The sequence below is a fragment of the Cupressus sempervirens genome, chromosome 9 (genome assembly GCF_028749045.1).
Source record: "Cupressus sempervirens isolate cs-2001-9-10 chromosome 9, ASM2874904v1, whole genome shotgun sequence".
In the NCBI taxonomy this organism is placed as follows: domain Eukaryota; kingdom Viridiplantae; phylum Streptophyta; class Pinopsida; order Cupressales; family Cupressaceae; genus Cupressus; species Cupressus sempervirens.
The window spans coordinates 44217846-44242106 of NC_143126.1; the positions used below are offsets into that span (position 1 = coordinate 44217846).

A 24261-nucleotide genomic window follows, 5' to 3' on the forward strand; every position below is an offset into this window, starting at 1 on the left:
ATTTCCACATATGTTTGTGTGTGTGTGTGTGTGTGTGTGTGTGTGTGTGTGTGTGTGTGTAGGTATCTAGGTATCATGGTGCTGATATATTAAGACATACCTAACACACTAGGAGGCTCCACAAGTATCTCAAATAATATAGGTAACAACATGGTCTTACTTTAACCAATGCTTGGTGTTTTTCTATATTTTTAAATGTTATGTATTAACTGGTTAGCTCATGGCTGTCCCTTAGCATACCATTGCTTGCCTAGTCATTTTCCCTTAGCTATGGTGGTTAAGACTCATACCCATTGGCTCAATGGTAAGTGGTGCCCTCATGCCCAATTCCTTCTTTGGCAATGCTTCCCCCACTTTTGCCACATTTTTGCAAGGGAAATTTGTCATGTTATTAACATATTTCTCATTATTCAAAGAAATTAAAATTATCATATGATCATATTTGTTAGAAGATTTAGAATAACTGGGGTGGTGAATCAGGTATCCAAGGTCCAGATTTACCAATTCAGCAAACAATCACTTAAACAACTTTAGATCTTATCATTTCATTGATAGGTCTCTATTGTAAACTTTCGGTAACATTAGCTAGTTGTCCACGGTTCTAAAATTAAAAACTTACAGAATATAAACATTAATTAGTAAAACACCATAATAACATCCACACAAGTTTGACACTAGGATTTAACGTGGAAACCCAATTTGAGAAAAATCACCAACAACATGTCACCAATTTTCACTCTTCTGGAGTGAGCCATGTTAGGAGCCACCCCTATTAAAGGTTACCTTGTTAAAGGATTTAATCACCCTATTAGGAGTGGCTTTGTTAGAGGACTTTAAAACATTATATTAGAATATCACCCTATTAAAGGATTTACATAGACTATTAAGTTACTATGACTGTTAGGTCAACCTTGATTAAAGGATTTCAAATATTGTTCACAATGGTTAGAAAGTAATAGTAGGTTTGATCTATTAAGTACAAGCCACTTTGCATGTAAAGATTTTTGTTCATCTCTCATGTACTTGATTCAATGTTTGGCATCTATTGTCATCTCAATCTCTAATTTGCTTGGTAGCCCTTCAAGCAATCACCCTTTAGTTCTTCTCAACTCAATTTAGCCTTCTACTTAGATTTCCCAATCAACAACATCAGTAACAACTCCAACTTTCTAGAACTCCTTCACGCACACATAGCCTCTCTGCATACTTAGAAATTTCGCCTTTGTACCTCCTTACGTGGGTAATTCTAGTCTTAAACACCACCGTAGATCTTAGGGTTTACAATTTGATCGATCAAATTCAATGAATCTAATTGTCATTTTGTTTATCTCTTGTTTTCTAGAAACTTCTCTTAGAATCCATCTCTTAGGGCGTTTACCTAATCCTCTCCTTGAATTAAATGATCCAACCCATCAGTCATTATCTTCAACATGCTTTCCATATCCCAAGAAATCAACTTAGTCAGCTAAAAATTATGATTCCTTGCAAATAGTTAAGAAAAATTCCTTACCCAACATGGTTTTCTGACACTTGGCCATTATTGAATCACTTAGTCACTATAAAACTTCTTGCTCGACACATGCATTGTTACTTAGTCAACATTGATGCTCGGTTGTTTGGTCAACAGTAATGCTTGGTCAACATTAACTTTGCTTGGCACTTACTATGGCTCGATTAACACTAGCATCGCTCAGCATGTAGATCAAAATTCTTTAGTCTTCTACTCTGTTACTTGATTTAAACAATCAATACATCTTATCAAAGTCCAACTAATCAAGTATCCATTTGTAGTTTCCGTTTCATAGCTCAACCTTTCCTCTAGGTATTTTTGTTATGAGCAGCTTCTCAAATCCTCTTCATCAATCAAATAGATATGACACTTAGATTAGATAGCAAACTATCTCACCAATAGGTTTGACATCAATGATAACTTAGCAATTGTTTCAATTGTAGTTTCCAACACATATTAGCCATCCATTTCCAATTGATATATCATCATAACGATTAACCACTATCCAATTTCTCATGATATCATAACGAATAACCAACACTTCAACAAATAACAAATTTAACTAATTATTCAACTTCAAATGAAGCCTCAATGGTTATAAAGGAGGATTTAAAGTTGAGCCAAACTTTGGGATGTAACAAGTGGTTTAATAATAATGATAATAAAACTAGGAGTCTAAAGCAGTACAAGGAGATACAAAGCTAATGTCACAAAGACACGAAAGGATATAATAAAGTTTTGGATGACGAGAAGAATTCTAGAACAATATTTATGTGGGATAAAGCTAAGAGAATGAGGAAATTCTCATGGTTGTGTTAGATAAGATAAGCTAAGATAAGATAATTTTATTAATGTCCAACAAAAGACCACAACACAAGTCTATGGGACTAGAAGCTTACACCAAGAATAAAGCAGACAAACGGAGCACCAAACGGTGTCTAAAAAAAGAACAAGTACAACAAAGAAGAAAAAAGTAGGAGACATCACGAAAAAGATTAGGTATCTGTGCTTGCAGGGAAAAAGTCTAACAGTGATTGATTTGTGCGGCTACTATAGGCCTTATGATGAAGCTAAATCCTGTGAGAGGAGTGTCATTGGTGAAGAGATCCCCTGTAGGGTCTCACAGATCTAGAATGGCTCATGTTAGGGAAACTGTATAGTCGCTTCACACCCTGAGCCAAAGCTAAGGGCAAGAAGGTGGTGTAATAAGTTGTGCATGGGTCTGACTCCTGGAAAATGATAGTTGTAAAGTATGGTCATGAAGTTGTAAGGACTCACGAAGATAGAGCGCAATGCAATGTTGATCTATGTACCTGAAAAAATCCAAGAGGGATCTGCAATCTCTAAATAGACAATCAAATCTCTCTCTAATCTCGTAGTATATGGGGCATCTGAAAAGGAAATGGATCTAAAATTTTGACTCTGTTGAGGTACAAAGTCCACACACTTGATCCTCTCTAGAAATATGGTGATTGACCTAGATCTGGAGAATATGTAAGCCCACCCTGAAGGATCCAAGGGAGATACGCATTGCATGTGTCCAATATTTGTGTAAGTACTCAGGGCGTACAATAATCCCATCCCAAATATCTAAGAAGTGCTAAATGTAGAAAGCCATCCTTGGACATAGTCCTCCTAGAGGATCCGCCCAGGTTTGTATGATATACTGCCTATAAATGTCAAGTCTGACATGCCCATTCAACTCTTGCCAAGAGGGGAGTAGATGAGCAGGAGCATCCAATGAGAACTGGTAGGGAGGGAGACGATCAATCTCGATCCCCACTGAACTCAACACGATAGTAGCCTGAGCATACCAACAAAGGGCTCTCGCGGCTAGATCAGAGTCTGCAACAGCAACTGAGGAGTAGTAGGCTAAATAAGGGTATCTGTGTTAGCCTTCAGCTGAGTCTGCAAAGCGATGAAGATGGTGGAGAACCCAAATCAGGTCAAAAATGGTTGCAAGCCTAAATGGGTGAGCTCCAAACTCAACCAAAATAATACTATTGGGGGTAGATCTATGAAATCTAATAATTTGAGAGAGGAGCAAAGTTTGGGTAAGCTCAATCATGGCCCAATCCAAGTCTAAAAGGGAAGGATTCCAAACCACCAAACCATAGAGCAATGTGGGTCTTACTAAGGAATCCAGGAGGGATAGCTTAGATGATGTGTCCTGAAAGTGGTGTCTAAAGCACTGTCTCTCGAGCATGGCAAGGGAACCCAACCCTTTCCTGATCCGAGCTTGAATGGCTAGTCTCAAGCTGAAACAAGGTCTAGAAAACTTAATCACAAGGTATATGTAAGATGATGTAATCTCAACTTCCCGACCCTGGAAGTGAAAATCGAGATGTGAGGTCTTCGAACCATTGAAGACCATAACACGAGTCTTCTCAAGGTTCACGACTAGCTATCTCATGTCGTAAAAAGATGCAAGTCTATCCAAAAGCCTCTGAAGACCCTCAGGAGAAGAGGCAAGAAGAATCACATCATCAGCAAGGAGAAGGATGGAGATCAATACTTGGTGTAGATGACAACCATCACCCAAAAGCGAGGAGTCACTGAGAAAAGCCTCAAGCTCATCAATGTAGATCTTGAACAAGATGGGCAAAAGAGGGCAGCCCTGCTTCACCCCAATGGTGTTGTGGATAGGGTTGGAGAGACCCTCTGTGGTCTTGAGTCTACCATTCACTGTCTCATATAACCTCATTATAGTTGTCAGTATGATCTCAGAAATACCAATATCTCTTAGCCTTTGAAAAAGGGTCACTCTAGGGATGGAATCAAAAGCCTTGCAAAAATCCACAAAAAGGCAGTAGACTTTCTTTGAGTGGTGTTGAGCCTCCCCGATAATAGCTCATAGTGTAAAGATATGATCCATGGTCTAGTAGTCTACCCTGAATCCTACTTGACCCTTAGCCCTGCAATTCCTCTTGTCAAGCTTACTAGATAAGATAGTATTCAATGTCGTCGCATAAAGTTCGACAAATGTATGCCCAATTATGATGGTCCTATAATTTCTAGGATTGGAAGCCAGCCCAGACTTATGGATCGGGTGAATGACATGTCTCAACCATGAGTCTAGAAAACCAAAACAAACCACTCTATTAAAGAGTGTAAAGAGATAAGGGCCCAGGATCATGGTACTGAGCTTGAAGAGCTCAGCCTAAAAACCCTCCTCATCAGCCACCCTACTACATCTCATAAGTCAGATGGCCTCGTAAATTTTGGAGGTGGAGAATAAGTGACAATGGGGGACTGGGTTGGGAAGGGGAGTGAGCTGATGTCATACAATGTGGAGACATGGGAGGCAAGGGGGTGAAGGTCAGGAGTGGACTAGGGTTGGCTATGCTGGGGGAACATGATGTGCTAAAATAACTTGGGATACTGAATAAGCGTGTCACAGAGGGATCTACCCTATCAAGCAATAAATAATTGTTTCTTATGGTGAAGAAAGCATTTGTAAGAGAGTTGTAAATTGGTGAAAGTGGGGGAATGAGTATCAAAAGCCAAGCGCAAGGAGCAGTGGAAAGTTTTACAGGCATCATCAAACCATTGGTTCATGGGACAAGTATTCTATCGAACAAATCTAAGAGTGTTGGGAATGGAGCGGTTAGGGATAGAGAGGAGAGTTGACTCCCAAATCGCAGTAGCTAGTGAGTGAAACATGGTGGACACCTAACTATAATTCGTGAAGCTAGCGGGGCAAAGGAATCTTCTCAAATGAAAAATGAAGAGGTCTTGATCACTATCCTCAAAACAGAAATGGGTATGGGGGCGGATCTAGGTAGGGTGACTAGAGGTGGGTGGTAGAGGGTGGGAAGAAACATGAACCGAAAGGCTAAGGAGGGCATGATCAGCCAAGGGAAGATGGGAGATAGTAAAGTTTTGGATGGAGGGCAGGAAAGAAGCAACAACGAGGATATAATCAACCACGCTCGCACCCCCACTATGAAGCCAACACATAAAAAGCGCAAAACCCAGAAAGCAAGAGAGGCCATTTAGAATCACTAGGTCAAACGACTCTCAAAGCTAGAGAAGGTGGCGACCATAGCAAGTTAAAGGTCCATTGTGATCCTCAGACAAACGCTAAAGCCCCATACTAGTAGGATCCCTCTTAGTAGTACAAATCAAGTCGGACCCATAGTCATACTAGGGGGTCTGGAGATCTTTAGTCCGTGCATTAAAATCTCCTAAGATGATGATGTCACCCATAGCTCCAAACTTGGAGATGCTCTCAAATAGGTATATAAAAGGGTTCCCATCCTCAACATTATGAATGGCGTAAGGTGAGGAAGTCGGCAGTGTAATGTTCCCACTTTAGTAGTTGTCTAGTTGTGTGACTGTTAGCCTTTTCTTTTCTTTTATTGTATTTTATTTATCCCACAGCTTGTGTAAAGTGGTCGACCCTATGAAGTAGGAATAAAAGGAGAGCTTGTAGCTAATGTTAGGGAGGTTGAATATGAGAAGAAATTGGATGCATGAGTTATGGATATGTTCTTGGTAGTAGAGGACGTCTATCCTCTTGTGACATTCTAGACGTCATTCCCTTGGGGTTTGGCCTTTGGAATTCATTGCTATTAGCTTCATTAATAGGCAGTTTTTATTGTACTAGCATTGTAGCATGACACTATTCATATTATTGTAGTAGCAAGTTGGGAAATCATGACTAGAATAACATGTTATAATGCTGGAGTAATTAGTGAGTTGGAAAGTTTGTTATGTATTTGATTTTATTAGCTTGAAAACTAATATTATTTCAATAGTAGTTCAATCTTCATTTTTTCATAAATTCCTTCTTGTTCATGTTATGTGGTTTCAAATCTATGCAAAGACTTTAAAATCACTATCAGCAGTTGGTTCAGTTTTTTGGGCATTTCTAGGGTGCCCATTACAGGCGGAAAGTAACATACAACAATGAAGATATCTCTGATAGTGACTAGTGCCTCCAACCCGGATCCACATAAATCTGGCATGAATGTCAAAAAGAACCAAAGTGGTAGTATTGAACAAATCATCTCTAATCAAACAAGCAACCCCACCAAAACCACACACACCACCTGAAGTGCAAACTCCTCTATGCAAACTAAAAGCCACTGATACCCTGTGTAACCTAGAACAGACCGAGCAGAACTCATGAGTCTCGGTAACAACCAACAAATCAAAGAGCCAATGGAGAGCTTAGACTTACCCAATTGTTGGTGCTCAGATCGTCATTTGGCTTGGGTATGTCTCGTATCCCAACCCTTGGGAGGTGAGTCATGAATAATAGCTTTTAGATTCCTTATTATTGCCCATTTTTTGTTACTCCTTGCTTCTACTACAAGACTCCTAAAGTACTTCAGTTCAACTACCTGTGATTTTGTGAGGTGCTCATCAAGAAATATCTTTGTGGGAAGAAGGAAGAGCTTCTTACTTGCCCTAAGAGCTTGTAGTCGATCAGACAGTGAGAGAAACCTAAGAAAAAGGGTGCCACGTGTCCAAACCATGCTCTGTCTACTATAATATTGGAAATACCTAGTTTCTCGCTAAGAAATGAGTAGCCTGTAGGGAGAGGATCAATGGAGGACGAAAGAAGACCTCTAACCTGAAGATTGAGTTCCCTGAAGCGCCTAACCTGGTCTTCTACCAACTTCTCTTGGACAATTTTTTTGAACTCAGGTTGAGGCGTAGTGCTGGAGTTTTTGCAAGTGGAGGCCCAAGATTTAGTTTGCTACTCTATTTCAGTTAAGAGAGATGTTTGTTTATAAACAAGCTCAGTTTGGTTGTCCTTGAGGTTTCTAATATCCCCTAAGTCTTCAATAATAGAGTTGATATCTTTTGTAATGCTTGTTGTTTGTGTCGTAAAAGTTTCAAACAGATCTTGGATGTATGAAGAATTAGCCACAACATGTTGGTTCAAGTCATTTAATGATTCAAATAGGGAGTGAATATTGTCCTGGAGAGTTTGGTTCACTGATTTGAACTTTTGCAACTGTAGTAAGAGACCTTGAGAAACTGTCAAGAGAAAGAGTTGTGACTTTCAAAGCTACATTATCCTTCTCTAATAATGTCAAGTGGTCAACTATCTATTGTAATGTTGCTAGATTGGGTGGGGGATTCATGATTCAAAACAATACTAAGTAGTATATGAATAAGCAATACTAAGTTGTATTTGAATAAACCAAAGCAAATATGATACCAAACATTCTGTCAAATAGTTCTTGTGCAATCTGGTCTTGATATCAGCGTACCGTGGATAATCTGCTTTCAAAGGTATATTGTCAAACACTTGGTCTAGTGTACTAGCACCCCCACAGTATAACGACATTTGATCAAGGCAAGGGCTCACAACAGGGACTCCTTTGCAACTCCATACCTTGCTTGCATATGGCACGAGCTTCTTGTCTATTCACTTAAATTTCAGTAAATAAGAGCTTTGTGGCATTTTCCAGCGACCTCCCTCTACTTCTCGCGGATGTCGATTGTCAGAAATTCTTTCCCAACTCCTATTGCTGCCCTCGGTAGAAGTAGACAAAGGACTGCCCGCCCACGAGAAAACAAAAGAGCATAATGGCAAGAGAAAGGATAAATGAAGCCAAAGGATTCCACACTTCGAAAGAAAATTGTTACCAAGATCCCAAAGCTCCAATGTATTAGGACTTCAAATTTACAAAATAGAAGCTTGTGGGAACCAAAAATAGCACCAAGAGGGTAAGATAAGGGGTGGATAGTTTATGATAGAGACATGAGAAATAGGAGGGAGTGTACATAGATTTCTAGGAGGAATTCTCATGAGAGGATGTAAACATGGTAGGCGATAACTGATGGGCCTCACATTAAATTTTAGTCGAAATATAAGCAAAAGGCAATTCTACTAAAAAGAGAAACTTTTGGAGGCCACCACTTAAGTGTACCCAAGTTCAAACCACCATTGAGACATTGTGATTGAGAGCTAGTTCCCTCATTGATCCACTATGCTTACAAATTTGGGCCTTAGCTTTGTCGAATGGGTACAAAGCCCCCCATTGGTGGCCTCACTTGTATGTAGCTCAAAGTCAAAAGTGTTTTGTGTGAACCTAAAGGGCAGGTGGTGACAACATCACTAAGTCAAAAGTGTTTCGCATGGACCTAAAGGGCGGGTGTTACCAACATCACTAATCACATGTGTGTGTGTGTGTGTGTGTGTCTGTGTTTGTCTGTGTCTGTGTATGTGTATGTGTCTGTGTGTGTGTGTGTGTGTGTGTGTGTGTGTGTGTGTGTGAGAGAGAGAGAGAGAGAGACTTGTCTTTTTATCTAAGACTCAATTTTCTCAAAAAGGATAAAGGGATCAAAGACAGACAAATGATCATGATTTCATGTCATCACAATCCATGACCTATGTCAAGATATTGAACGAAAAAGGGAGGGGTTCACTGTACATAATAAGGGAAAACAAAAATATTAAATATTATTGTTCAAGTATAAGCAACACATCAGACATGTAAATAAGGCTTATTAAATGAACAGGAACACATGGAAAAAAGGTAAAGAACATCCAAATGTGTTAATGTTTGGTATTTTTAGCTAGATAAACTATAGTGCAAATATATATATAATATTTAAGTGTGAGATATATATATATATATATATATATATATATATATAATAGATGAGATAGTTATTTATCGTTATATTAGTTAAATACTAATGAATAGACATGTTTCATAAAGGGAGGTGTCTACCCATACCTCATCCTACATTAGATAGATGGCTATTATTTGGAAAGGATATACCAAAATGACAATGCAACTACATTTGCAGCGATCCTTATATATTACCAAAATGAACACACGACTTCAATACTAATTATTTGTAAACGAGGTAAAGACACTTCATAATAAATTGTAGATTATGCAATTTCTAAAATTACAATGAGGTATGGTTGATCTAAACTAAAGGTTGAGTGCCAAAAATGAGTTTCTAGAGGTGAATTGGGGAGGGGATTCCAAGATCAATTTATAAGCATTTGGAGGCCAAATGAGGAATGATCCATGAGGTGAGTCAAGCACATTATACCATTGATGTCATTATAGAGATCACCAATCAAGAGTTGAATTGGAAGAACTTAATTGTCACCAAATTAAATGAGACTAAAGAGAATATTAGTTGGAAAAATCTGTGAAGTTGTAAGGGGTGATTTGGAACATCCTTGAAGACTTTGATGCATATTATTGAAGTGCTTGTAAATGCAATTTTGATGCATTAGCCACTTCCACAAGGGGTAAAATCGTCATTTGCCCTCACTTGATGGTTTTTAGTTGGAAAAATGTGTGAAGGTGTAAGGGCTGATTTGGCACATCCTTGAAGGCTTTGATGCATATTATTGAAGTGCTTGTAAATGCAATTTTGATGCATTAACCACTTCCACAAAGGGCAAAATCGTCATTTTCCCTCACTCAATGGTTTTTCCATATAGTGAACAAGACATTCACCATTGGAACATGTGTAACAACAACAAACACATCAATAGTAAAGCAAAAAAAACATCGCTACTAAAGCAACAAACTCTTCCTAACATAGGGGAATGAAAGAGCTCGAATAGTTTTCAAGTTGAAAGATTGTGATGTTTTTTGACTTTCCATTAGCCATGGGAAACTATGAGATGGCTAGATGAGCATGTTATGAAATATGGAAAGTTAGATCAGGTACAAACTTTTGGTAACACTTGTGGGAGATAGTTTTGTAGCATGAAAGAGTTTTCCCAAGTATTGGAGGCAGAGCAAAACAATGAGTATTGAGGTTACATTTTTGGTGTTCAAATGAAGCATTTCGGTAATGCAAAGTTTGTATAACCTTTGATTTAGTGGCATGCAACAAGAATTTACATTCCATATAGTTTTCTTCCCTTTGAGGCTTTTATCAAACTATATGGTTGAATTTGTGTAATTATTATGTGTCTCAATTTGTTTCCTAAGCTTAATCATCAAGAAATGTCCATTAGACAACACTAACTAGCTAAGATGGGATACGCTATGACGAAGGACCTAGGTTCAAACACATTATACTAACAAACACATTAATGACCCGAGCTTGAAAAGCTAGCCCCAACATAAGATTTAAAACGACGGATTAAGTACATTGAGAAGCACTTGATTGTGCAAAGCCTTACAACTAATATTAACATTAATCCACTCAACTTTGAAAAATCATGAAGAAGAGAATTAATTCATTTATCATCTAGGTGTCATGAGTCATAAGACAAACTCTATAGGTGAAATATATAAAATGGCTATGGCTTTGTAAGAAACTAGTGGGTACTTTGTAGCAGGAAATGAAACCTCTTGTCAATCATGTGTACACTCACTAAAGAGAAAGTAGCAGAAATATTATAATCATTAATAAATACTATTCTTACATGGTAAAAAGCATAATAACTTTTTATGAACTTTCGAAGGACAACTGGTGTTAATTGAACAGCATTTATGATGCTAGCTAAATACGAAGAACATTTTTAATAGACAACATAACTGAAGATTAGAAGCCTTGGGTTAATCAACATAAACTGTTAGTTGGACAGCATCCAAGATGTTAATTGAGTAGGAAGAATATCTTGATCTCCTGAAGTTACTGCTTTGGCAATCATCTTTCCGAGCCATCCATGGTATATGAGACCCCTTGAGCCAAGGCCACCCACAAACCAGTACTTGGAAATTGTCTTTTGCTGAGGGGCATGATAACTTTTCTTTTCAGTTGCCTTGTCCTTTTGAATATATTCTATCATAAAATCATCGATGCAACCTATAATAGGCAATGCACCTAAAGAGGTGCGAGGAGGCATGGCCCTCACACCTGCTTGATAACCCATAACCATCCAGCTTTGAATTGGAGGGTATATTGCAGATACCTTTGGCAGGAGTTCTTCAAGTGCTGAAGAAGCTTCCTCTTTAGATACATCAGAGGACATGTTTGATGATTTCCACTCTTTTGTTGCTCCGATGAGAATTTTGCGTGGACCTTGAGCTGCAAGCCATGCACTTGATAGTATACAAGGTTGTTCATTCTCATATGTATCCCTGAAATATTATATGATTATTAAATTACTATTTTACATTCTTGATGTTTTTTTCCATAGTAACACTATCCATAAGACTTTGTTTCGAATACAAGCTTACCTATCAGTACTTGATAATTCCAAGTGAGCTATTACACCTCTGCAAGTGGAAAGAGGTAATTTTCCTGCCAGCTCTGGTAACAAACTAGCTTTTGCACCCAAACAGACAATTACTGCATCATATTCACCTGTACAATAAGTAAAACTGTTTTAGGGGGAAAAAAAGGGGAAGTCGACGAGTTTGAATTCAGTGTGTTCAAAATAAATATAATACATCCAAGCTTCCAACATATTTTCCTTTAGTTGCGGTGTAGTGAAAAATCTGAAGGTGATATCAAATTTTCTTTCTGGCCCATGTAAACAGCCATGCAATGTTCCAACTTCCACTCGATAGAACGTATCCTTAAGTGCCATTGATTGTAAAGATATCTAAAGCACAATGGTCACAATTTTAGTCAAACCATCTTCATCAGTATTTACATGATGATCTGTGAGGGAGAATGCTTACCTAGGCATCCAATAGAAATTTCAACAAAAAAATGACAGATTTGGAGGTTGTAATGTAATCCTTCTTTAGGTGGCTTAAGCTAGCTTTAGTTGAAGTTTATTGTCTAGCCTTAGTTTGGCCATCAGACTCTTTTTGAATGGATCTTAAAGTGACAATCGTCACAACAGTTACGGCTTTCCTTTTAATAATCAAATACTTCCTCACATTATTAGAGTATAATTGAAGCAAATTATGCAAATGATCTAAAATCCTTCGGAAGAGAGTATCCATGAGGTCTCATGGTATAAGCATTTACAAGAAATAGACACACTAAGTTAAGAAAAGTATTGTTACCTTTTTGCAGTTAATGTATACATATTTGAATGGCACACACGGCATTTATTTTGATGTTACTATGATTTAACACTATTTTGTGGCCCAGCAATGTTTCTCGTTGAAATCGGCTAAAATGGAAGTTTTATGGTCACATTGGAGCTTCTGGCTTCAGCCATTAATGCTTGCCATGTGCACTGGAAAGGGTGGTCCTTAACAAAGGAACCTAAGGGAATCAACAATGTGTAGGAATGATGAAGCACAATCAAGGAGGCTCTTCTAACATCCAAGGTCAAAGATTTGTCAAGTGAAGAGGTTGATGATTTTTCTCCACCTCCAAGCTCTAAACTGAGCATAGGGTGTAGCACACACACTTCTAGCCTTTGCCTAGTAGAAATAGCCATTAATACTTGCTACTTCCACCAGGAAATGCAATACCTAAGAATCAACTTGAGAAAGACATCTGTTTTTAGAAAGGATGAAGTGGAAAGTACCAGACTATCCTACACCCAAGATCAAAAAGACAAAGAGGTTGGTGATATATCTCCAGCCACAAGCTCTAGTCTGAGAAGAGAGTAACAACTACAGTAATACCCAAATTTAGGCTTTGGATTTAAGAAAACAGGTTGATATGTTAACTCTCTTGGTATCAAAGTGTTGTGTGACAAATCCCCGGTCATCCATATGATAGTTTGTGGCTGACAGAGAGAAATTGATTGTTCTCACTATAAAAAAAAAATGAACTAATAGAAGGATGTGATGAATCCTATTAAGCTCAATGGAAAGTGTAACTATGCACAAATCAATAAGCAATAGCATTTTCAGCCATTAATGGAAGTAAAAAATGAGCCATAAAACACTCTTCCAAGGTATTGCAAGGTCATTTGCAAGGATTTAAATCTGATGTGAAGCGGATTTGAAGAGGATTTTGAAGCAAAATCCGATTCTTAGGTAGGTCTTTAGATTTCTTTTTCTTTCTTTTATTTTATCTTCTTATAGTTGCATCTGGGTTTATAAGAATTCAATAATGGCATTTCCTAAGTACTGTATGTTATTTTAGAGTATAATGAACAGAAATTAACACCATTTTTTAACAGTCTTTTTCTGAACTTTTCACTGGTTTCTCAAGAATCTCAACTTTTCCTAAAAACTCAAACTGTAACACTTTTTCTTGGTTTTTTTTCAAGTTTCAACTGTCTAAAATTATTTAAATTAATTTAGTTTGTTTGCTAATTTTTTAATTAAAATATTGATTTGTAATTTTGTGGTTTCAACGTGTATATGTAAGTTGATAATTTGGTTGATAACGGTAAAAAGAGATTCTTCTACAACTGGCTCAGCTCCAGGGCCCGTGAGTGCCTCAGTAAACGCATGTCCATCTAGCTACGTAGGTGCACATCCTAAAAGGGCTAGAGACAAGGCTTGGAAGTATGTCTTTGAAAGACCAAAACATAATACCTATGTTTGCCCGAGTTTCCAAGAAGGGGATGGCAGGACGGGACGGCAAAAAAAAAATTGCCAATTTTGGGGTCAAGGGTGATGACAAACAGGGACAGTTATATAAATATAGAGAAAAAATAAAATATATAGGGAAATTTGATTTATACATTACATTCATCTGAAGACATGGATAAACCATGCCATTTAAACATCATAGAACCTTAACATACAACATTTCAATAATCAAACTGTAAGGTCCCTCCTCGCACAGACTCATTAAATAAGAATTTCTCTGTTAAAACCGTTATAAGAGATTGAAATGGATATGAAGAAATGTTGTGTGTTGTGTGATGTTTTACTTTTGGATATTTGATTTCGTCATTTAATGCTTTATGAATCTGTATACTGATGAAGTAAGTGAATGTAGAATTAACGCTTTGATTATGCAATGTTAAAGATTAAGAATATCCAAAAGGACGAGATAAACAACTAATTATTTGAAAGATGGATGTTTTAGTTATGTGATTTCTCTGATACGTTATATACATATATGCATATGATTTCTTGAGCTACTAATGTGTGTAATGAGTGTGCAGGGTATTTTAGCTAGAAAATCTAACAGAGAGACGAGACTGAACCCTATGTACCGAACTGTGGAAACCAAGGTTGAATCTGATAAAAAATGCAAACCTCGTTGTTTGTATTTTATTTGTGTCATAGTTTGAATGAATGTATCATTCTGTAATCTTTAAATGTTAATGTTTCGTAACAGTGTTTTTATAGTGTCGCTTGACACTTGTGAATTTTTTATGCATTCCATAATGATAGTTAGGGTTAACCGAGTGACCTAATGATTTAAGTCGGATTACGCTAGTGACTTTTTTGCTAATCAGTGAGTAATCAAGGTTAATTACCCTAATCTTGATTAGTGAGTAATCTGCATTTTAGAAAGTTATTAGAAAGTCATAGAATTTTCCTAGCAATTGTTAGGTCCCTAATTTAATCCTAAAGACTTTAAAACATGAAATCTAAATACCCCTTCTAAATACCCAAGGGGTATGGGTATGGGTTGGGGGCATTTTCCACCCCCTTAGCCCCTTTTGTTGACTTTTGTGGTCATGCAAAAAGTCTATTTTTACTTTAGTGCGAAAATTGAATGTTGTTACCTTGGGTTGTATGACCTTAACTCCACTTAGAGGTTAACCTTAAGTTTAGTTGGGTTAGAAGCCTCTAGAATGTTATGCAAGTGGGAGAAGTTATTGCAATTTAGAGGTAGTTGAGTTTTGATCTTATTTAAAGGCATTTTTGAGAAGTCTTGGTTGTTACCCAATCTCTAGTTTTAAAGAAAAGTTTGAAGGTTAAAGGAAAGGAAGGAAAAGCTCTTCTCAACTTGTTCATTTTTTCATAACCATATTGTGGAGCTAGGAGTTCTTCATCTCCTTTGTTCATGTTTGATCATGTTGCTCACGTTGTTTCATGCTTGATTTATACTTATGTTATTGTGTTGTGCATTGGTATGCTCGTATGTATGTTGGGTATGTTTGGAAGGGTTTGAATCATGTTTTCTTGAATGGTTTTCCTTCATGTTTTTGTTTGATTTTCGAAGATATTTTGTGGATTGTTTTGGCATTACTCACCCTTCGATAGAGAAGCAGTGGCCATGTATGGGAGAAGGGCTTTAGTTGGACCCTGATAGTGTAGAGTCTCTTCTCATGATGAGAAGAGTGAAAGAGGGTAGAGTGTTATGGGCCCCTACTTGTCATCAAATACCATGTTTGAAATTGTGAAATTTGAAAAAAGTGAAAGAATGGATATCCTTGGATTATTGGCCTCAAAAAGGCATTGTGGAACAAAAAAGTTCCTGAGATTTTAGCCTCAAAAGGGTTGTGTTATGGTATTGTGGTCAACGTCTCCTATCCGAAAAATCCACCTTCTCCCTAGTCTGGTTCAATATTGAACCTATTGTGCAAAACCGGGATGGGGATGCATGTTTGTTTTGTTCTTGATGTTATGCTTGATTGTCTCCGGGTCAGTTCTTGTCTTCTCCATGATCACCGTGATGTATCGAAGCTATTGAAAAGGATTCCTTGTTAAGGACTTAGAAGAAATCTCAAATTGTATTGTAATATTTTGTAAAATGGTATTCAAACTTTTTTGTGGAAGTGGCAAGGACGTCGAGTTTTCTTACTGGTTCTTTCCCGGCAGAGCCTTGAACTAGGTAGAATAATATAAAAAAGTTTGATAATATTTTTGTCATGTGAATTTTGTAATTTCCCATTTATGCATGTTGTATAGAAAATTAGAAAAAATGGTAGCATTCAATTTTATGCAATTTTGAGTTCAATTTCATTAAGAAAAAATAAATGGATATGGTTGATACTTTGATTCGATTTCGTGCTTTATTGAAGATAAAATAAATCTTGCATTATTGTGAAAACAAATTAGTGAGTTCTAAGTTATAAAACCCATGTTTTAAAAAAAATATATATGTTGCTTGAAGAATTTCATACTTAGAAAAAAAAATATGTTATGTTTAGAATATTGATTTATTTTCGTGATTGTTGGGAATTAAAAATCAATCTTGTGTTGTTAAAATGAAGTATCCAAAATTTTGGTTTAACTAGGTATTTAGCAAATGCTATTAGAAAAGTATATAAACCCTTTTGTTATAAAAAGAAAATACATTGTTCGAAAAAATCTATACTTAGAAAATATTTGCAAAAAAAAATTTAAATAAAATAAAATAAATAAATCTACACTTAGACAAAATAGACTTAGAAATAATAAATGCCCCAAAGAGTAAAAAAGTATCTGATCTTTGTATGACAAATGTTTTAATGTTTGAGATGCAACAGAAAATATTCTTACTTTGATTCTCTTTGAAATCATTTGTTTAAAAATATTTTTAAAAATATAGTAATTAAATAAGCAAAGAAAATGCATAAAGCAAATAAGCTAAATATCTTAAATATCCATGATTTTACTTAACTAACTTTTAGCATTAATACCTTCCTCGTAAAGTGGGCGGCATGGTTTTGGGGAAAGTCAAGTTTAATTTATTTTTTTTTAAATATCACATCTTACCTTTTACCTTACCCCTCCCCTGCCATGCATACGTATCTTCCTTTGACTCTTGGGCAGCATGTGTTGTCTTCGGAAGGTGCCCAAGAATGATAGATAGATAGATAGATAAAATTTTAACGTCCACGAGGCCAAAAATAGCCTATGGGACAGCAAGACAACTCAAGCAGACTTAAGTAGCGTTGTTCGCCTCTTGTGTAGACTAATGATGAGCCCCCCCAATTGCTCAATGTACTCTTCGTTGAACAGGTTATGCCAAGAACTGTCACATATAGTATCCGCAAACTTATCCCTGCTATCCTTGTAGGCCTCACATTCTAGAATAAAGTGCTGTTCAGTTTCCACTTTCCCAGAATTGCAAAATCTGCAAATTCTCTCTTCCCAGGCCTCCTTTGGCCTCTTCCAACGCCCAGTCTCACAACGAAGTTGGTGAGAGTTGGTTCTCAGCTGATCAATAAGAATTTTAGCTCTCCAAGAAATGTTGGCTCCTATGTACACTTTTTCGAGTTGATCACAAGTGGGGTTGAACTCATTTATATAATATAGTTTCTTCCATGAAAGAAAAAGGTGTTTTGTTTTTTTTGTTTTATAGTTGCATGTGGGGTAAGGGAATGAATTCATATTAGTTCTTAGATTAGTTTGTTTTGTTTTATTTATTTAAAAGTTTCATAAATGTCATATTTATTTAAAAATTCTTATTTATTTATTTATATTTAGATGTTATTTTAGTTTTAGTATTAATATATAGATAATTTTAAATGTAATTTATTTTAGTTGTAAATTTAGGTTAATATAATTTAATTTAAGAATTAAATAGAATTATTCTTTTTTTTGAATAAAAGGAAGATGTTAATATTATTTTTGTTATTTATTAAGATTAGATTAGTAAGTAGATTTTAAATAAAGTTTTTTTTTTTTTGAAATTTAGTTTAGATTAATGTTTAGTAATTAAGTTGTTATGCAGTTAAATATTAATTTAGTTAGTTTTAATTTATTAGTGATTTAATAAATTTGTGTATAGAATTAGTATATTTTGTGGTAGTCTAGTATGAGTTTTAAAATTATAAAGTTTTAAATTTTTATATAGTATTTTTTTGTTAATAGTATTTGTAACATCATTATTGTTTAGTGATAGGCAAAATTTTATCAAGTTTTAATTAGTTAAAATTTGTATGTTTATTTATTTATTAGTAAGTATGTTTTTACATGAAGTTTCCTTCTTTTTTTTTAAAAAGTTAGTCCAGTAATATGTTTAAGAAGTTAATTTGTATATTTCTTTTAAATGCTAAACAATTATAATTGTTTTTAAATTGAAATTAGTGTTAGTTAAAAGTAGTTAGTACTTGGTTAAATTAGAAATTAGCATATTTTAATAATAGATAAGTTAGCGTTACTTTATTTGAAGAAATTTTAAACACAACATGTATGTATGGTTTGATGTGGAAAGTTGGGTAGATTAGTCTTGTATTTAAGTTGCTTAATGTTAGGATTGTATTGAAAATTAAGTTAATTAAAATAACATAGATAAGGATATGTTAGCATGTTTTTAATTATATTGTTAAATATTTTTGTTGTTAAATAAGTCATGCATTAAAGTTTAAAAGTTAGGAGTGGTATGTTAGAAGTTAAATTAATATAGTTATTTATCTTGTTTTAATTTTTAGTATTATTTTAGCTAGTTTCATAATTTTGTGTTAGATATTATGTTGAGTTAGGACTGTTAATAGAGATTGAAGTTAGTTGTTATTTTCGATGATAGCTTTAGTTGTTATTTAATTGTTTAGATAATGTTACATGTTAGTACATGATCGTTTTATTAAATTAAAATATATATATATATATATAAATAGTATTTAAATAGAGTGTACTATCCCTTGCTTGAGGAATGACGAATTTAGAAGATATATGGATCAAGTTTAATGATTAAGAGACTCGATGATCGATAAGTTATTTGGTTGACGCCTTAATATTTTAATTAGTTCTAAGTGAGTTACGATCATATCCAGATCAAGTTTTAGTATGTTAGGGTAGATTAATTAACTATAATATTAAAAAAAAATGTGTGTGTTTTACCCTTGTATTTTTGGGCATGACACAAACTCAATGCTCAATATACTATAATGCATTCATAATTTGGAATTATTGTTAATGTACATGTCATATTAAAATAATAACATAAAATTTTGAAATATACCCAAGAACATAATTTAGAAATCATTTTCACTAGCAACAAGAACAATAACCTACCTTCCAAATTGAAACACACTACTATCATTTAATTCTGAAACTAAATTTCCAATTCATTGTAAGTGGACTGAAATTAATACAAAAAGGTCCTCTATACAGTTCTGATCATGATATAGGTTTGTTACAGTAAGACAATATCTTGATGCAACTTCCAATATTCACCATATTTTCCACAAAGGACCCAAAGCAACCCAAGATTAACCAAGCACTATTGTATTGCCAAAAAATGACATAAGGATGCATATTCTAGATCTATAATGCACTTTTCAAACTTTTCCAGCACCTTGCAAACAGTCTGCTATATAATTCTGAGCCTATAGCATGACTGTAACAGCAATATTAATTCCATGATTCTTAACGTAACGATGTCAATACTAATCGGAGGGCCCCCAGTAGTAAGAATTAACTACCAAACAGTAATAAGCATGTTAGGGTGAACTTGGAAGGAGAGGCCCACTTTAAAATTCTAAAAGAAAATGTTTTATAAAAGAAAAATATTTTTAAGTGTTGATGTCGGAGACGCCCATCCGTCCCAAGGACTTCCAAGGCATCTCCAAGGCATCCACAACCGTTCCCGAGACGTATGGACGTCCCCAAAAAAAATTCCCAAAGTCCCCAAGTTTTTGGAATGTTTCTTGGGAATTTTCAAAAAAGCGAGACAGGGTGGGACGTCCCCTACCTATGCCCCCGTCCTGGGGACATGCCCATTTCTGAGACTTGGTCTTTTCGGATGGGGATGTGTCCTTGGGGAATGTAGCATAATACTATGCTTTGCATCAAGTGTAAAAAAATTATTTATCGAGGCATACACTACTTAGGCAGGCATCATGAAGCATGAAGCAAGAGTTTGTGAGAAGACCATAGATAAAATAATAAAGAAAGAAAGAAATGTCTTTCTTTCTGTCTAGGAAGAGAAACAATTGCAAAGGGAAAGAGCAAACTAGCCATGAAAGCATGTATAATTAAATATCAAGGTGTTATAATCAACCTTGAAGAAGCAACACTATAGGACATAGTGGGCTCTCTTAATGGCCAATGTATCCACAAATCCACCACCACCTCGGCCACCACTTCTACTATTTCTAGTACAGCACTGCAGTCAGTCCCAAAATTTAAATAATATTATAAAGGAATTCCTTAATTAATTAATTTAGTTATAAATTAAAAAGGGCCAAAATAATAAAATAATAAATAAAACATCCCTATTTATAACCCTTCATGAAATTTCCTAGAGTTCTTTATAAGGTCATGGTTGGCACTGTAGGAAGTCATCGTAGAGTTTTATATTTCTTGTGTATTAGTGATTCCTATTGGAATTGAGTCATGTTTACAATTTCAAAGGTGGAATACCCTCCCTAGTCTATATTTGCAATTTCAGTGGTTAGCAAACACACTATTTGCCATTGGAAATGTCGCCTCTTGTAATGTATTGGATGACACAATAGGTCTCCACATCATATGGCACTCACACTAACGCCTTTGGCATTCCACTATACCGTGCACACTTCCACTATGTCACGCACAACAATATAATCTACACATTGTGAACTGCACTATGCACTTCGCATGCTGCATACTACATGAGTTGAGGACCACACTTTGCACTTTAATCCCTACACCCAACACTGTGCACACCACAAGATTGTACTCCGCACATCACACACTGCAGGAATGCATGTTGTACTCTACCTTCAATACTCTTCAAAACTCAACATCCTCTGACACTTGGTACCCTTCAACACTTTATAATCACTTAAGCTATGGAATCGCAAATAAAATGCAAAATACAATTCAAACTTAATTTAATACATCCAATGTAATCACCACAGAACAATGAGTTAATTTGAGAGTTGTATTCTCAGATCATATTCGTATGCACAAATTTTAAGTACAATGTGAAATATCATAATACTATTTCCAACAAAAGATAAGGGTGAGAAATGACTCCCACCAAAATTGCTAATATAGACTAGGGAAGGTCTTCCACCTCCGAAACTATAAACAACCAAACCACCTTTAGCCTCTAGCTTTAGGCAATACAAGAAAGAGTTCAAATACATCTAGAAACTTATAATAGGCCATATGGCCACATTATTTTCTTATTTTGGTCCCTTTATTTAATAATTTAATTAATTAACTAAACAAGTTCTCAAAATATTATTTGATACCACTTCATTAATTAACTTAATTAAGACATTTTATAAAAATTGGGAACAATACAACCCTCTCAACCCAAAGACTGCTTTCCCTAAAGCAATCTGGAAACTATTTATTGCCTAACATGTTGTAGGATCCCAAACCATGGACAGACAGATGGCAGTAGCCATGTCTGTTGAAATCTCCATGCCGCATCATGATTGTGTGCGCTCCTTCCCTAAATGCTCTAGATCCAACACTACAAAGATCTCCAATAAACTTTTTCTGCTCTACTCTGATATAAATAATCCCCTACCCATAGTTGCCAAGAAAATTCTCATGATACCTTAAAGTGTCTTGGTCATCCTCAACAACTATTGGTTTGTGACGCTGAGAGTTGTATGTTGCCACACCATTCCCAATGTGTTCTTTGCTTCAACTAACAAAAGAGTTGTCTCATTTGACGCATCATTGGTAGAGTCTACATCTCCATAAAGATGATGGATAAATGTTGCCAAAATTCATGCAAGCATCTTCTTTGACCTTGTGTTGGGTGATATCTACTTGAATGGGGCAATTGTTGATTCTTTTTTGTCCATATCCTCCCATTTCTTAAGTGGATATGTGCTCGTGCCTTTATCCTCTTTATAATTTAAGGTGTCCCATACCCCATTGTCAATCTCCCGCTTCATATAATTGTTGTAGATGATATTACCATTCGAGGATGGATACTTTATTCACAAATCTATGAAGTCCTTGAGAGATATGACCATTTGTCATCCACCATCAACCCAATCTTGCTTAAATTGCTTCAATGACTCGTCCAAAGGGGATGCTTGCATTTCTCATTACTCGATCTTAAGAAGGAAGGTTTGGCATCATCAACCTTGGTTGATGCGTTGTGAATCTCCATCCTTTCTTTTGTCCAGTGAATGAGTGTCTCCTGCATCTTGCTAGTATCCTCTTGTAAGGATCAAACAAAGTTGTTGACTTCTTATTAACTTTCTCAACAAGACTGTTATATAGGAATTTTCCATTCCATCACTATGTGTCATGATTCTTCTAACAGACTAGCAGAATCACTAGCTCTAATACCACTATAATGTACCGAATGACAGACTGGGCCTCCCCATCATACGAGACTCACACTCTTTCATACCAATGTCCCCTCTATATGCTAACACCTCCATTGTTCCACAGTACCGTGTACACTTCCACCATAATGTACACCCTTCCTTTACACACATTACATGCCCACACACTGTGCAACACACTCTACACTTGCACATCACACACCTCCCAAGCTACACTCATATGTCCATGGGAATCTAGCCAAATCATGAAGCAACAAATCCAAACAATGTAGCATACATGGACTCCAATATATCTATGGGTACTTCTCTACTATCAGTTTCCCAGCTCCCACACAATTTGTTACACCATCAAATACCAATTGAACCACATTTTCCACCCCTACTTCAAGAATTGCTTACTCTAGTATTTGAAATATATACTCGGAAGTCTTCTTTTTGCTCATAGTGTCAATCAACTTCAAAACACAACATCTTCTGGACAAGCCACCAAAACATTAATCAATGGCCTTCGACACATTTTGGACCATCCATCACTTAATATAGTGCAACCTGTTGTCTTCCATGAGACTTTGACCTTAGTTAATTTCTCAATCACTCTATCTTTTGACCTCTAGAAAAGTGTTGTTTTGAAAGCTTCTATAGGAGGTATGTACCCTTTGTCAAACTCTACAACTCTTTGAATTGCATAATGAAAACACAAATTTCTAGCTACATTGAATAGAATAGCACTTGTATAACACAAATCAGCTAGTGCATCATCTACCTATTGTTCTTTAGCTAGTTTCCAAAAGTTGCTCAATGTTCATATGGCCTTGGGTGGATTGAAAGAGGAAGACATAATAGTCGAGAATCTAGACACATATTCTTTAATTTTGTGATTCTTTTGTGCTTTCTTCATCTTTATTGCTATTGAGAAGGAATGCTCTTTCTCTAAAATAGCTCTAATCTTTGTAGTTACACCTAGACATGTAGTAACACCTCCATCTTTACCTCTCGTAATACCAAGCATAATGAAGTTGAGTACCATTATGAGTCACATATTTTCATACCTCTTGATCTGTTAGGAGCCATTTTAATATATAAAATTCAAAAGAAATTAAGATTAAATGCAAAATATTAACTAAATTTATTTAAAAGAAATTTCAAAAATATAATATTTTACTTTTAACTCTATAAAACAAAATAACCCGATCAAATATTAAATATACATTTTTACTATTTAAATATATTAATTTATAATAACATAATTTATATTAAATTATTAAATATTTTATCTATTAAATTTAAATTACATTCTTAGTATTTAGCATAGTTGTTACATTTATTTATTCATTTTTACATTTGTTGAATATTAGCTTAAAATCTATATTGATTATTTTTAAATGATATTTTAATTTAATACATGGTGACGTAGAATAATAAAAGTAATATTAAATAATATTAACTTCTAATATTGATTTAATAATAATATTTCAATTTTAAGAACTGAATATATTATGAGATTTAGGAATAGTAATTTACGTCTATTAATAAAAAATTAAAAATCATAATGTAAAACATTTATAAAGTATTTACTTTTTAATATAATACTTTTAAGATAACAAATATTATTATCTACATAATAATCGATAACTTTTTAAAACTCTCTATCATTCTCTTTTACAAATTTAATATAAGCTTTTAAAATAATCAATTTATAAATTTAAAATTTTAATATAAAACTATTAATAAATATATATTAATGTAAATACTAAATAATTTAATAAACTATCAACAAATATATATTAATGTCTGACAAATATATATTAATGTAAGATTAAATAATTCAATCAACAATAGTCTATAGTTATATAGAAGTCATAAAAAC

General features: G+C 35.1%; 1 protein-coding gene across 3 annotated transcripts in view; it reads right to left on the reverse strand.

Annotated features, from left to right (window-relative positions):
• Nucleotides 1-10829: 10829 nt before the first annotated feature.
• Nucleotides 10830-24261, reverse strand: part of LOC149537536 (FAD-dependent oxidoreductase family protein) — a 48139-nt gene continuing 34707 nt past the window's right edge. For all 3 annotated transcript variants that reach the window (XM_089798940.1, XM_089798941.1, XM_089798942.1), the window contains 2 exons: nucleotides 11638-11764; nucleotides 10830-11538 (listed from right to left, as the gene is read on the reverse strand). In XM_089798940.1, coding sequence (XP_089655066.1) covers nucleotides 11031-11538; nucleotides 11638-11764 — 635 coding nt within the window. In that variant the 3' untranslated portion in view covers nucleotides 10830-11030. The remainder of the gene's footprint in view (nucleotides 11539-11637; nucleotides 11765-24261) is intronic.